Here is a 15,188-nt window from a genome sequence, read left to right as displayed (position 1 = left end):
AAACTGTTCTCAGTGGTGCCCAGTGAAAGGACAAGAGGCAACGGGCACAAATTGGGATACAGGAAATTCTATTTAAACAAAAAGAACCCCATTTTTACTGTGTGTGTGACCAAACACTGGAACAGGTTGCCCAGAGAAGTTGTGAAATCTCCTTCTTTGGAGATATTCAAAACCCGACTGGACATGGTCCTGGGCGACCTGCTCTAGCTGATCCTTGCAGGAGGATTGGACAAGATGATCGCCAGAGGCTCCTTCCAGCTTCAACTATTCTGTGCTCCTGTGATGCACACTAAATTTATTTAACTTGTGGCTTTGCTTTTTAGCATTTGGCTTCTCACTGAACTGTAAATTCCTTGTGAGTAGAGTCTTTTTCACCACTAGGGTCCTGGGCTTCAGTAGCAATTGTCTTTGTCATGAGTATGGCAAGAAAAACCTATTTCAGTGCACAGCATCGCAAAATAGTGTTTGCCTCTTTTCAGAGTAGTTCACGACTCATAATCATCTTCGTATTTCTTTTTGTCAGTCTTTTCAAATTGATGAACCCACCAACACATAGAAAAAATATTTTCCATTACATCCTGGTAGGATGAGCTTGAGGTTTTGTACAATTAATTTCATCCCATATCTGTTACTCCAGTCCTCGGGACCACCTAGCTCTTTATGTGCAGTATTCCAATTCCTTTCTCTATTGATGATTACACAAAAAGCTTAAGTATTGGCATTTATTCTGGGATCGTTAATAAAAATATAAGACAAATTCTGTCATGAAGAAGCAATAACCTTATTTAAGCTTGATAGTTCACCTTTTGACGCTGCTTAAGTTTCCCCTCCTTTTTAGCCAAACCCTCAATCACATACTTACAATGTGCCTCTTGTAAGTCCTGTTGTAGCTATTAAAATTTATAATTGGTGATCAGAATAATTTTTAGCCATTAGTATTGCAGCATGTACCCTAAAACTGTTCTAGAAGTACACTTCTTCCTAGGCCAAGTGAAAAAAAAAATTGCAGTGTTAAGAGTTTTACTTTCCGACAGAAATAGCTGTCTTTGAAATGGCCTTCAGAACTGTCACATCTACACCTGACAGTCAGGTTTGTAATACTCCTGTCTTGAGGTGTTTGGCTGTCGTAATCTTAATCTTAACTACTTTTACAATAATATCTGCAGAAATACGCAATGATTAGTACAACTTGTATTTTCTGGGAATTATGACTCATTCCAGAATGAGCTGCGTACATGAAGGATATTTGCGGCACCTGGATTTCGGCAAGTGACTCTGATCTCCAGCTTAAGAGGCTGATGTTTATAAGCTCTCTAAATAAATAGGGAGAGAGACTCATTCTGCTTCAAAGTGATTCAGAGCAAGGGCTTTTGGGTGAGCTGAATTACCCTGCTAAGAGTTTGTCCTTCTGCATTGACCATGCAGGGATAGCATTGAAACCTAGTGACAAGGTGTTGAACTGCTGCTCTGTTTAACTATTCAGAAAAATCAAGGAGGAAAGTTCATAGTAATTAATGTACAATATGATTAAAGGTAGTTTTCAATTTACTCACCAATATTAAAAGCAAGGGAAAATTGCAGTTGCCTTCTAGGCCTTTGCCTGATTTACAGCCCAGACTTGTGTGGCTTATTTTCTGGGTGCGCGTGCATGCTTTCTCTCACGCTCTCTCTCTCTGCTCCTGCGCCCCGATCCTGCCAGCTGAAATCAGCTGACAGCAACCCTCAGGTAAGCTCTGCAGGGCAGGCTGTAGTGTAAAATAGGAGATCACCACACTAGCTTGACAAAGGCAATAAGAGGAACAGAGTAAATTAGCTCACAGAATCACAGTGCTGACTTGGTCAGGGTCATCATATGAAATCCGTAGCAAGTAGGGATTAAACCTGAGATCTGGGAGTTCCCTGAACACTTCAAACCACTTCTTCCTCAACCCAGTAATTTAATGTGAGCTTTGTAGTACCAACAAGGAGAAGGAATTCCTGCATTAGGATGCTCCTAGGTAGGGTGGCTAGGCTGCAAGCAGCTCTTAGTGAAGCAATGCAGTGTTTTTGGCAACACAGACCTCAGAGTAAGTAGATCTCCAGTCTCACGTGCTTCTAGCATATGCACATCTCTTTAACAGGGTACAAATGTGGTCCCAATTTCTTTCCATACCATGCAATGAACAGCAGCAATGTGTAGATGGAGAATATTTTACCTCCTGAAATAAAACAGGAGAAGTTCCTCCTACATTCAGGACCTTCTGGGAGGAATGCTCTGCAACTGCTACTTTACAGTAATATCAGTCAACTTGCTGATCAATTGATTTGACCTGCAAGCAGGATGCCTCACCAGGCATCGCTAACTTTAGGAGCTTCCCCGCACTCTTCTCAGTATGATGTTGACGTTAGAGTATAGTCCTGACTAATGAGGGTAGTAAAGAACCAATCTCAAAGACTCCTTTTGGAGATATCTTATTTGCTCAGTTAAGAACATGTATTTTTCCCTGAGATTTGTCAGGGATACAGCCATTTCTTGAGCCTGTTATAAAAGGCCAGTAGTGTGCATTTGTGCTGGCATACCATGCCCTGCAAAGACTTTGGCAAACAGACCGTGCTGAGCAACACATGAGCCAACTGGCTGGACATGGGCCACCTCTGAACTGAAAGCCCTGTAGCTCTGTTTTGCAGCACTGTGCTTTCGACAAGAGTTCATATATTAAGCTTGAGCACAGCTCCATCAGACTGGAGCTCGTGCTGTGAAATCTCTTAAACACTGAGTGAGCACAGTTCTGTCTGCAAAACATTGTGCAAACGTAGCTGGAGTCTATCAATGCATTTCACCAAGTTCAGGTACAGATTTTGCATAGATATATTACAAGACAAGAGTTTTAGTTCACCGTATTTCAACAGACTCGTGAGCTGCAGGTGAAATTTTGTTTTTAAAGGTGAATTAAGATTGCTCTGCACAGCCTCCAGAAAAAAAGAATCAACAGCAATGACTGATGCTGTAGAGATTTCACTGTGCTGCTTCTTTTCTGTTCATCACTTTTAATGATGTTTGTAACTACGAGGAGGGGTACAAGCGTTCCTACCTTCATGTTACAAAAAAACTTGATTATTTTTAATGTCTTCTTTACCACCAGACTAAGGCCAGCCCTTTTCTTCTCACTTCTTAGTCTGTAGATGATTCTCGAACCAGTTTTGGCAGAGAGTTCAACAGGGCATCATGAGTCACGCTTCCTTTTTCATGGTATTTTTGGAACTATCAGAAATCTTTTAAATCCATTCTGACAATTTGAAGAAGCAAAAGCTGCAGTTGCCTCATTTTGATTTAACTGAATCTTGAAAGATAAGGATGAGGGGGAGGGATGTGCAAGGGGATGCAAAGAAACAACGCTATTTTAACTTACTTTTTTTAGACCATACTGGGTTGATATTATCTGGCCTTTAGCTGCTTGAATTGCTTGTTGAACATGGCTGTAGGATTTAATGTCTCCAACAAATAATTTCTGAACAAAACAGAGGAGCATAGTTATTTCAGTTCACAATGTCCATGTGCATGATGATAATGAAATTTCAGCATTGATGTCAACAGCACTGATGTGGCATTTTTTTAAGTGGTTGGAGTTTTAGCAAGTGAAGCAGTATAACTGCCCTTGAGGGGTCTGTGCCCTTTGACAGCAAAGGAGAAAAATATTGTGTGTTCTGCAAATCTGCTTCTGCTGTTCTCTGAAAACAGAGACTATAATCTGGTTTAACAAGCACTAGTGTTCTCATAATGTCAGGTGAACAGGATTACAGGAGAATCAATTTTATGTAATTAAACTTCTCTGGCATAAATAGAGATCATTTTCTTAAAAGGGGGGAAAAAAAAGTGAAGGTTTGAAAAGAAAAAGTCTCTGTGGCTGGAATTTTCTCCTCCTTTCCTGCAAAGCAGTTGTTAACCTCCTACGTTAAATGAAAAATGGTAGTTGAAACAAACCTTGGGAAATATCACTCTTTCACTGATGTAGTAAGATTTAAAAAAATGTGTATTTGGTGTGTAACAATTCCACCAGAAATGGAAAACATAAATTGACAGATGTCTTGTTTTAGGTCTTCCTTTGGCAATGGAAAAAATAGAACAGCAGAGCTTAAAACAATATTGCAGTTGCCACATCTTTCTCTCCTGTGTGTGTCAATAGGTCCTTCTCAAAGTCACGCTGATATTAGATGCGTCCTCTGACACAAAATGACCTTCATGCGGGAAAAAAAAGGATTTGCTTCAACTGTCCAAATCTAAATTTTAAAGTGAACCTGTTAAAAAGGATGAAAGTATAAATAGAGTAGGGTTATAAAGGGGAGAGATTTCTGTGGGAGGGTTAGGATTTTGCCTGCAGCCCTGCTTTGAATGCAGTAAAACATCGGTTAGCTGGTAAATGCAAATCAAGGAGCAGCAGACCACACAAGGCTGAAGAGTTAATTTAAAACTTAATATTGCCACATCCTGTATAAGACAACCTGGAGGTACATAAAACCAAACGTTTAACAGCTAGTTTAACAAAACCATCTCACAGTGGTATTGCAATGATGTAGTACTACGAGGACAGCTCTTGCAGTACAAATGGGTTCTGAAGGAAAGGGAAAGAATTGCAGAAATAGATGGGACCTAGGAGAAGTGTAATTGCTTTACATCAGACCCATCCCTCTCGATGCTACTTGCCTGCATTCCTTTGTGTTTTCTGCTTGAGCATATTTAAGCACATACCAAATTACAACCCAGTTATGGATTTGTTGGAGCAAAAGCAGCCTCTGTGCACACACATGCCCAGACCTCTCTTCGTAAATATTTCCTTGTTTATTCACATTGCTCTTATGGAAATAGGCCCATGAGTTGCATGTTGTAAGTTGCAAGGCAGTGATAAAGCTCTGATGCTGTACTACATAGTCTTCCAGCTGCTTTTCACCTCTGTCACAGCCTCACCATCATCCTTGCCACTGGATCTACAACTAGCTTTTTGTCCTGTAGTAAATACTGAAGGAGAGACAACGTTTGGATATTGATTGCTTTCCCATGCAGGTCCAGGTCCCTAATGACTGACTGACTATTTGAGAGTGGTCTGCAAAATATCTGGGGATAAAACTGGCAAAACTTGATCCCTCCCTTCCACTGGAGGAACGTAGACCCTGTTGCGCCACATTGTTCATTGTGTGTCCTGAGCGCTTAACCTCCACACTGGGTGCTGGGCTGGGCTGTTGGCACAAAGAGCATGGAGCAGTGTTGGCTCTTGCAGTGAAGTGTTACCTGTTTGTGACTTGAAATTAGGATTGCAGAATTAGCCCGTTGTGGTGGGTGTGAACCTCCTGCTTTTGCGTTATATGGACAATGGAAAAACTCCAGTGGTACCTGGCACCTGCCAAGGGGCGGAAGAAATTGCTCTGTTGGCACCTGGCTGAGGCCGGGTCATTCTCTCACCCCCAGGGAATGATCATTATAGTCAAGAGAAGTTGCAATAAATGCTATATGAAGTGCACATGTGCCTGCACTTCCATCATTCTGATCTTGATTGCACTCAGTTTGGGAGGGCATCATTTGTGCTCTTTTCTTCCAGTCCCAGTGCAGTCGTGGGGATTACTAACTGTTGCTAAGTGGGTGCCTGCTTCCCTTTCTGCATCCTGCATCGGTGAACTGAAGCAGCACCTGTGAAGTGGGTGGTATTAGTGGAGCAGGTACAACCCATTAAACTCTGTAGTAGATCTTACCGTGGAGGTTCAGGAGACTCTTGCCTTGCCCTGTCAGTGTGATGATTATTCATTCCAGCTTTTCATCTTGGTGCAGCTGCCCTCTTTCTGCTGTCCTCTGTTCACTGTATATTAAAGGTTTTGCCTGGGTAGAAAACATCTGTCTGCTTTTACTCTTGCCTTATGTACAAATGTCAAATAAAGAGTTTCCCCTCTCTGGAGTCAAGGTAAAAAGTGATGGTTTTTCACACGCCACAATCTCCCTGCTATCTCAGTTTACCAAATTATGCACTCCATGTGCATTTGAGAGCTGCCTTTCTACATGCAGTATCCGGGGGAGCAAGGTCATAGCAGGAGGTCTGATTTACTTAGTAGTCCTTCTGTGCTTATGATTTACTGAACATCTCAGCTTGATTTAGTCTGTGAACTCTGCTGTTAGTCTTCCAATTTTCCTTTCCCTGATTTTCCCCCATCTCTTAAAGCAAGTATAAGTAATGTGAATTGTAAATCTTGCCTTTGCTACTGTTCTCGCCTTCTTTAGCAATGCTTTTTCTCATGCATAAAGAATAATGCGATTCTTTGGGGATTTTCTTGCTAATTTTGATAAGACTGCATAGGATTCTTTTGTTTGATTAAAAGAAAAAAATTTTTCACTTTAAGACACACTTTATTGAAGTTTCATCATGATAAGAAAAGGTTTTGAAGTTTTGAAATGTTTCCTTATTTTGTACAATTTTTTTCTTGTAGAATCCAAGAAAATTCTTGGTCAGTATGTATTTCACATACTCTAGTGGTTCTATAGTACCTACCTCTACAGTGTGACCATCTCAGCCGGGCTTTAGAGCATTGTCCTTACTGACCTAGAAATCATTCCATCCTGAATGCTTTGTCTACATCATTCTTGCCGTTGTACACTCCTAGTTTTGTCCTATCCAGAATGTTGATTCAAGTCATTTTTCTTTTTCTAGACAAGTGCCAGAGTTTGACTATTCTATGCTTTATAACTTGCTCTTTTTTTCCCTGTACTGCATTACCTCCTGTCCTGCAGCTGATACAGGGATGTGATCATGCAAGAGTCTGTGCAATGAAAAAATTCTTCATGGTATCAATTGTGGGATCAGCCTGAATTTTCAGTGGTCAAATCCAGATGTAGCACATTAAAAAAATTTATCCTATCCTGTTATTCAGATATTCATGTATTTTAATTTGGAACAGTGGAAAGCTGGAGTGTTTTGACTGAATTACTTTTAAGATGTTTACAGATGCAAGATCTACCCTGGGTTTTCTTACATCAAGAAGTTGTATGTCTTTCTTTTGTAGATTTGAACGTATTCATACAAAGAAAGGGAACTACAGTAAGTCACTAGTTTCTAACCAGGAAGAGGTAGATGATTTAGCAACCTTGGAAGTACTGGATGAGGTAAGAAACTTGCATTTTTCACGTTTGCCCGAAGAGGGAGGATCAAGCGCTAAAATATATTGGTGGGCTGTTGATTTTCACATTCAGCTATGTTGTCACACTTTTATTGTGTAAGTATACAATGGCATTTTACCAGTTTACGGCAAACTTTTTAGATGAGATTTGCTGTGTCTAGAGTGGTTTCAACTCAATGCTAAAACATCCTCTGCAGTTAAAGCCTCAGACTGTGCAGTGTTACAGCACCATTTGGTTAGCTGCATCTATACCACTAGATTTTATTCCTGCTAAATATCTAGTCCACAATGATCTGTTAACTTGAAATTGGTCCAGCTTCAAGAATCAGCATCTTCTCACGTGTTGCTTGGACATCTAGTGTTGTCCTGAACTAGCTTCTTGTAGTCTTATAGATTGAGTTCTCTCTGCCTTTTGCTGTGGAAATGCATTGAGATCAATTTATGTCAGCCGAGGCTTGTGACCTAACAGTGCCTTCTGTTGATAATAAAAATTCTGATACAAATCTCACTGGTTTGTCCAAGTCTGAAAAGGAGTCCACTGTGAGCAGTGGAGCATGCATGAAGGAGGAGGGAAGTCTGCTGTGGTTATAGCTTTATGCTTCAAAAGCAGAAAGAAGAATCAAGCCACAGCACTTTATCTGCAGGTCTTAGAGCCCGTCAGTGGTTGTAAGCAAACTGTCATCCTTCCTCTACTGAGCTGTCCATGGACTGGTACAGGCTATAATTCACATTCTCTGTCTGTAAAAGTTTTGTGATATATTGCATCTTTGTCAGTCCAGAATACAAAATGTGGCTCTTGGCCTGGTAAACTGCGTAATATTAACAACCCTCCGAGCACTTTCCATCTTCCAAGAGCTTATTAATAGTAGCTTAATCTTTCACTAATAGTAGCTGAACTCTTCATTTACTGCACAAGGCTCAGATTTAAGCATTTTTTTTTTATTAGGAGTAGCATTTTTTTATTAGGAAAAGCTCCCAGAACTGGCTTTTATCTTCTGCCGTGAAGCAGATAAACAAGTGGAGCTAGAGAGAAACCAGAAAACAGGACAAGCCTGAAGTATATCTCATCTCCTCAGAGGTGGAGCGTTCTCAGGAAAGTCCTCAGGAAGCCTGCCACCTCAAGGCATCGTTTGACTATGTGGTATTTTTGTAAAACCAATCCAGTTTATCGCCCTATTCACATACAAGTGACAGCTTTGCAAAAGTGTCTCCCTCATTCAAAATCTTTCAGTTTAAGCAGGCGCATCAGAAGAGCAAAGCAGACAGCCTTCTAGGATTTTGGCTATAGATGCAAGAAATAACTTTAAAAAGGGCAGACCTTCCCCTAAAAAAAATTTGTGAATGTAAATCTGCTCATGGCCAAAAGCAAGATACAGTTCAAACCAAAAAGGGAGGAATTTATCAAGTCATTAGAAATCTTGAAACGGGGGTTTTGTTCTTATATTTTCCTATGAAGGTAATGTAACTTTTTCAGCTGATGAGCATTCCGATCCCAACTGCATTAAGCAAAACACAATACACATCGCTGTGAAGGAGGTAGAGGGAAAGCAATTATTTTTGTATTCCTCTGCTGCTTGTGGTTCTGTTCCAGTGGAAATAGGGCCTAAGCATTTTCATATTTAACTCGAAATAGTCTGCTATGGGAGGGCTGTTCTGAATTTCTTCAGCCAGAGCTACTGCCTGTTTTGATTGGAAAGCTTACCAGGCAATTTCACCCCAGCTTTATATGTAGAAGAGGTTGAGGAAAAGTACATCAAGAGGTTGGGTATGCCACTAATGGTCCCCTCTTCTTCCTTGTTTTAGGGAGCACTTGCTTTGCAGCATCAAATAGCAGACACAACGGAGAGTGGTTGTTAATATTGTTAATGCAGGAACATATTTATCTACTTACATGGGTAGGATCCAAACAGTTGAACATCTATGACTTATAATAACTGCGAGTAATCTTAGAGAAGCTGCAATGGCAGATAGGAATTTAAGCATGTGGCTCTTGCCTGATGAGTTACCGCAAGTTAGAATTTAAGACGAGACTATCACAGGAAAACCTTTGATGAGTTGAATTAAATGCTATTTATTAGTTAAGGTTTCTGTAGCTACTTGGAGATCTGTAAATATATATTGTTCAAAGTCAGTTTGGACACAAGAAATTATGAATGCCAGTCTGAAGGTAGCACTCATTTGTGATTCAGATGGTATGTATTCCTGACCATTAATATCTTTCCTCTCTCTCCCCCCTCACTCTTCTGTTTTATACATTTTGCTAATATTCTTTTTTCTTGAGAAACAATATTGCTATTCTTCCTCCATCAGAATACAGTAACAGAGCAGTTGCAGAAAGGTTATGTCAAAGATCAGATCTACACATATGTAGGGGACATCCTCGTCGCTGTCAATCCATTTCGAAACATAGACATCTATTCTTCACAGGTATGAAAGTCTAGGTTTGGTTCTCTTCTTGTACTTGCATTGATTTCCGGTAAAATGTGAACATTCATGTTAAATATGAAGAAATATTGTTCTTGAGGATTTATTTGAGTTTACTCTGAACAACAGAATTACTAATATGATTGTCCCTTCTGTAACGTGCTGACACACATACTTGAGTGCTGAATTTCAGCCTAGAGATGAGACACACCCGACAAAGGTCCATCTCAGGTACGTTTATGTCTACAGTGTAGAACATGTCTGCAGCATGTCTAAAGTTTAGGTAGCTACATCTGAGCTAGTGACACATTATAATTAATGGATGGAAAAAAGAACTTTGAGGTCATTGTTCTACCTGCTTGCAGCTTTGATTTTAGGATGAGATAAACTGCACCTAAACTTAATGAGCTGTGTTGACTAGAACCTCACTAAGCGTAAAGGAAGCCGAGGCCGACTAGTTCAGAAGTAACATGTGTACACATCTATATGTTTATACAGGTGGATCTTACCTACTCACATAAACGTAAGGCGTTACACACTCACATAAATACTCTTAGTTATGCAAAAAAGAACAGTGAAGTCCATCATGAACTCCCCAAAATGTTGGTCACATTGCTTGCTAAAGAGGTACATCCTAGCATACTGCACATCTGAAAGAGAACTTGATTATTGTGCTTACCTTAGTTTTACAGGTGACTGAAGTAGAGTTCTCACTAGTTTACATCAATGTTAATAAAAAAAAAAAAGAAGGTAGCTCTAATGTTAGGTGCTGAAGAGAGACCTTTAAGGAAGCAGAGTATTTATTTTGTCCTCCATGGTGTGTTGTTCTGACATGGCAAGAGATTTGTGCAGGTAATCCTATCTTATGGCTGGAGAGCGTCTTAAAATAGTAAAATGGATGCCATTCTTTCACTCAAAATAGGGAGGTCTGTGTAGCCTTTATGTACCACAGAGAGGCATCCTCTGAAGAATCCCTTTGTAAATGTTGCCTAGGTGAGATATGGTCACAGTGAATAAAATAGTATGTCCTTCCCTGCCTTCCCAGTAGGAAGATGCCAGGCCACACAGAGCGTTCTCGTGCAGTCTCAATAACATAGCTCTGCATGGCTGCATGGCCTGGGGGAGAGAGGGAGCATTTCTTCTCCTCCTCCACTTCCCATGGAGAGCTTCTGCACTGAGACAAATGAGCAGAGGTGGGAGCTGGGGGGACTTTCTCCTGAGAACTAGGGAAGCCATAGCTATTTATCTCATTAGACAGTTCACAAAAGCAGCAGTGTAAAACTTTAACCTCTATGAAGTTGCTCCCCAGTATACAAAAGGTGACAGATATGAAAGCTTAGGTAATATTAAATTTGCCATTACTCTTCAGCGGTTACTGCAGCTGGAGAATGATCTCCTCCAAGTTTTGCCATCAATATCATGCAAAAATACTATAAGGATATGAAGGGCAAAAAGAATGAAATTATAAGTAGGTGCCTTATGTCTGATAACTAATTTTTGCTCTAATTATTTGAGTTTCATAGCATAGGGGGGGTTGACACGATATGAAATCATGCTTACTCTTTTGTAGTAGTTCTTCTAGTACTAAATACATACAGCTCCATGGCATAGTTAGTTCAGTAACAGCATACTCCAGTGGAAAGCATCACCTCTGACAAAGCTCAGCATGCTGTGCACTGATTGGAAAACAGAACAAAATCCAATAAAGTGGTGCAAAAGGAGATGTCAAGGGGACACAGGTAATGTTTTCATTTTTCTTACGCTTAGCATTCCAAACTCTATATTGGAGCCAAACGGACTGCCAACCCTCCTCATATTTTTGCTGTTGCTGATATAGGATATCAGTCCATGGTGACATACAACTCGGATCAGGTAAAGATCAAGTGTCTTATTTATTCCTTGTGCTAGATTGAGAGATATGTGATGAGCTCAGATTCATGCTCTTGTCCTCTTCAGTGTATTGTTATTTCTGGAGAAAGTGGAGCTGGCAAGACACAAAGCGCCCATCTTCTGGTTCAGCAGCTCACTGTCCTGGGAAAGGTACGTTTCAAAGGGGATGCGCCTATGAGACTTTGATATCTGAGGCCTACTTGACTGAAGGTAGAGAGAGGGCATTGGTAATGGGCCAAGACTGTCATATATTTTCTGAAGAACATCTGTAAGGACAGATTGGAACATGATGATGATCCACCTACCCCTTCCTCCCTCCTGACCTAGGCTCACTTGGAAATATTTCTGTAAGGAAGTACCCATTGCAGCAAGGCCTGTAACTTCTTCATTCTGTTCCTTGTTTAACTGATTGTCTTCAAGTTACCCAAACTGTACTAAATAAAATTATCTTCTAGCTTTTCACCTCTCTCCACAACTAAATTGCTGTCAGTGGGATATGGCCGTTCTGGGAAGCAACCAACATAACTGGCTGAATCAAATGCCATTTTTACGTTTCCCAAATCAGCTGCAAGCAAGATGGTTTATCCATATGGTGCAGTGCAGCAATTAGCAGATGCAAACATGGATCCTAAAAGCAGGCTGGCCGTCTCAGGATGATGAAGTACATGAACTGATTAGCTCTGGTATCGCCACTATGCTTATATAATTCTGTGTTATTACTTACAGTCAGCCATTAGTTCTACAGATTACTATATTGTGACAGGTTTCATGGTATATCCATGCCTTTCTTTCCATATCGTTCGCACTGGAGTGACTGATCTGATGATGTGCCTTTTTATTCACGAGTATAGTGGATATCCACATCTGGGTCAGCTTGTGAAAGTCTGGTGTATTAAACGCTAGGTGTATATAAACAGTGGCACATTCAGTGGGAGAAAGAAGACCCTTAACAACTGATTGCATTGCATTTTGATGCCTTCTTGAACCTGCACGAGCAGGTCTTTTTGAGATCCATGGAAAGGTAGGGACCTGAGCATCTAAAGAGAAAAATTAATTGGTCAGTATGATTGATGAGAACTCAAAGACTGCATTTGTCCATACTAGGTGAAATCTTTTTCCCTGCAAAATCATTTATGTTCCTTACTTACTTACTGAGAGGTGCTCAGGTGGGCATGTGTAAGCTAGCTCTGATCCAGTTCATGCACTTGCAATTTCAGTGAAAATAAGAACATGATCTAACACTCACACAGGCATAATTTAGAATTGTTAGCCTGTGCCGCAGCACCTGCAGTACCGTAGTCATGTATACCAATGAGTTAAGGTACCACAGGTGTGACATGTGCCTGACCTTGCTAAGAGTTATGCTTTGAGGTGTTCATTCACTGTAACAAAGCTGCCAGAATGCCAGGTGGGTGGTAGAATAAATAATAAATAAATAATAGTTAATGCCCCCATTCATTCTTTTCTGTGCTGAAGCTTATTATGCTCAGCTTGAGGTCTCGAAGTAACCCCATAGAGGTTGCATGCATCAAGCTAGACATGTAGGTAAGGATTTCATTGTATTGGTTTTGCTCACCGGCACAGGAAAGAAGAGAAGAATTCCCTTCAATCTTTCTTTCCCTGCTCAAAGTCTGATGTTTATTCTTAGATCTAAATGTGAATTTTAAAAGTACATAATAAGAGTAACACTTCACAGTGCTGACCGTAAGTGGAAAGAAACATTTAAGAATGGCTATATTGGGATGATTACTGATAACTTTCAGCAATGTATTTTTTATAACTAGGCTAATAACAGGACTCTACAGGAGAAGATCCTCCAAGTGAATAACCTGGTAGAAGCATTTGGAAATGCAGGCACTATAATCAATGATAATTCCAGCAGATTTGGAAAATATTTGGAAATGAAATTCACTTGTGGTGGCACTGTAGTTGGAGCTCAGATTTCAGAGTATCTCCTTGAAAAATCCAGAGTTGTCCACCAGGCAGTGTAAGTATAAAAACAATATTTGACCTAATTTGGAGTTTACAGAGTAGGTCTACAATGCAGGAAATTGTCTTGGGACAAAATAGAAGGATGAATAAGGTACTGGAATTTTTTCTAATTAATGACATATGAATAGCTTATAAATCTCTAAGCTAACTGAAAAATACTTCCATATTTTTTCATTGTTTATTATCATTATTTAAACAAATATTGTTGTTTATTTCATTATTTAAACAAATCCCATAAAATTCATGTGTGATGCATGAAAAGGATATCAGCATGTATAAAGAATTTAAAATTTTCTAATAGTTTAGTTATAAAATTCTTTGCGGAATTTTGAACTAAGCTTTTAGTATTAATACATGGCTTGGATTAAATCTCATTATGTTTCCTCTAGCACTGTTGCTTTTGTTTGCGAAGTGCTCAGTTGTAGTTTTGGAGCATCTAATAAAATATGATTTGAAAAGTATTATGAACCTGTATACATCCATCTCTGTCATGTGTTTATGTATCATAATGCAAAATGATGTGAGAAATGAAATGACGTTTCCAGTGAATTTGAATTCTTGAAATGCATTTGATATCCTAATATATAGCACATTCAGATAAAAATATTTTAGCTACTCTGTTTCTGTCGTAATAACAATAGGAGAAATAGAGTTTAGGATAAGAAATTTTATCACTTATTTAAATTTTACCCCTTACTGATCTTCTACTTTTTTACTCTTGTTTTAATTCTGCATAACCTTGTTGCCTGTTGTACCTTTGTGACATTAAAAACATCTAAGTATCATTTAGAATGATTTAATAAACTTTAAAGTTAGAGACAATTTCATGAAATGCTGTTTTTCCCCCCTTTGAACATAATCACAGAAACTGCTTTCTCAGGAAGAAAACCCAGCTTGTTCCCTAAAATAACACTTTTTCATAACTTTTCATGGGTTTGTTCTGTTGCTGTCAGTTGATGTTGAGATTTAGCCTCGTGCTGAGACATGAAGTCAGCAAACCGTTTAGGTGCCTCAGTTGCTGTTTAGGTAGGTGTTTAATGTCTGAATTCACAGGAAAATGCCACCAAGCTCTTTAGTGTGAGGGTGCTGTAGGAAGCTAAAGGCTTTGAACCAAAAACTTCCAAGGGCGCCTGGAGGCTGTTTGTGTTCAACACTGCATTCGCCTCTTTGCTGCTGGTTTGTACAGCCACACTAGTCCAGGGAACTGGTATGTTGGTACCTGTGCTGCAAGGGGAGTCTGTTTTGTTCTTTCGGGAGGACATGACTCCCAAACTCAGCTGGAGGGTAGGAATGACTTTCTGCAGAAAACTGATGACTAAATTACCCAGGATATGGGAGATTCAAGTTCCAGGCCCACTTCACACTAAGCAATTTTGAGCCTGTGTCTCCCACCTTTCCAAGGAAACCCACAAACCATCAGGACATAGTGAGGAGTTACAGGGCACTGAGGGAGCAGATATGGGGATCAACTCCTGCTCCTTGAATTAATCGTATTTTCTCTCCAGTGACTGTCTACAATAAAATATGTAAACCTAGTTGGTACCAAACACTCCCTGTGCAGGGAGCAGTGCACTGGGCTCGGAAGTTGTTTCACAGAAGCATGTAACAGTGTCACGGGGGCACACACCTAAGCTCATGCAGAACACAGAAGTTTGAGCAGAATCCTTTTTTGCCGTTTTGTAGTGACCAGCTTGGATACCTCAGTGTTCAGTGGTGGTTGTGAATTCCCACCTAAACATCTAGTTGTT

The 15,188-nt window shown here is 40.0% G+C and overlaps 1 protein-coding gene across 9 annotated transcripts in view; it reads left to right on the top strand.

Moving 5' to 3' along the window:
- MYO3A (myosin IIIA) overlaps positions 1–15,188 on the top strand; it is a 157,482-nt gene that overhangs the window by 80,158 nt on the left and 62,136 nt on the right. For all 9 annotated transcript variants that reach the window (XM_068934533.1, XM_068934537.1, XM_068934535.1 and 6 more), the window contains 5 exons: positions 7,021–7,120; positions 9,445–9,561; positions 11,326–11,430; positions 11,515–11,598; positions 13,233–13,435. In XM_068934533.1, the coding sequence (XP_068790634.1) occupies positions 7,021–7,120; positions 9,445–9,561; positions 11,326–11,430; positions 11,515–11,598; positions 13,233–13,435 (609 nt within the window). The remainder of the gene's footprint in view (positions 1–7,020; positions 7,121–9,444; positions 9,562–11,325; positions 11,431–11,514; positions 11,599–13,232; positions 13,436–15,188) is intronic.

The sequence above is a fragment of the Struthio camelus genome, chromosome 2 (genome assembly GCF_040807025.1).
Source record: "Struthio camelus isolate bStrCam1 chromosome 2, bStrCam1.hap1, whole genome shotgun sequence".
Lineage (NCBI taxonomy): Eukaryota > Metazoa > Chordata > Aves > Struthioniformes > Struthionidae > Struthio > Struthio camelus.
The sequence above is the reverse complement of the archived record's forward strand: the minus strand, read 5'-3'. Positions and strand labels throughout refer to the sequence as shown.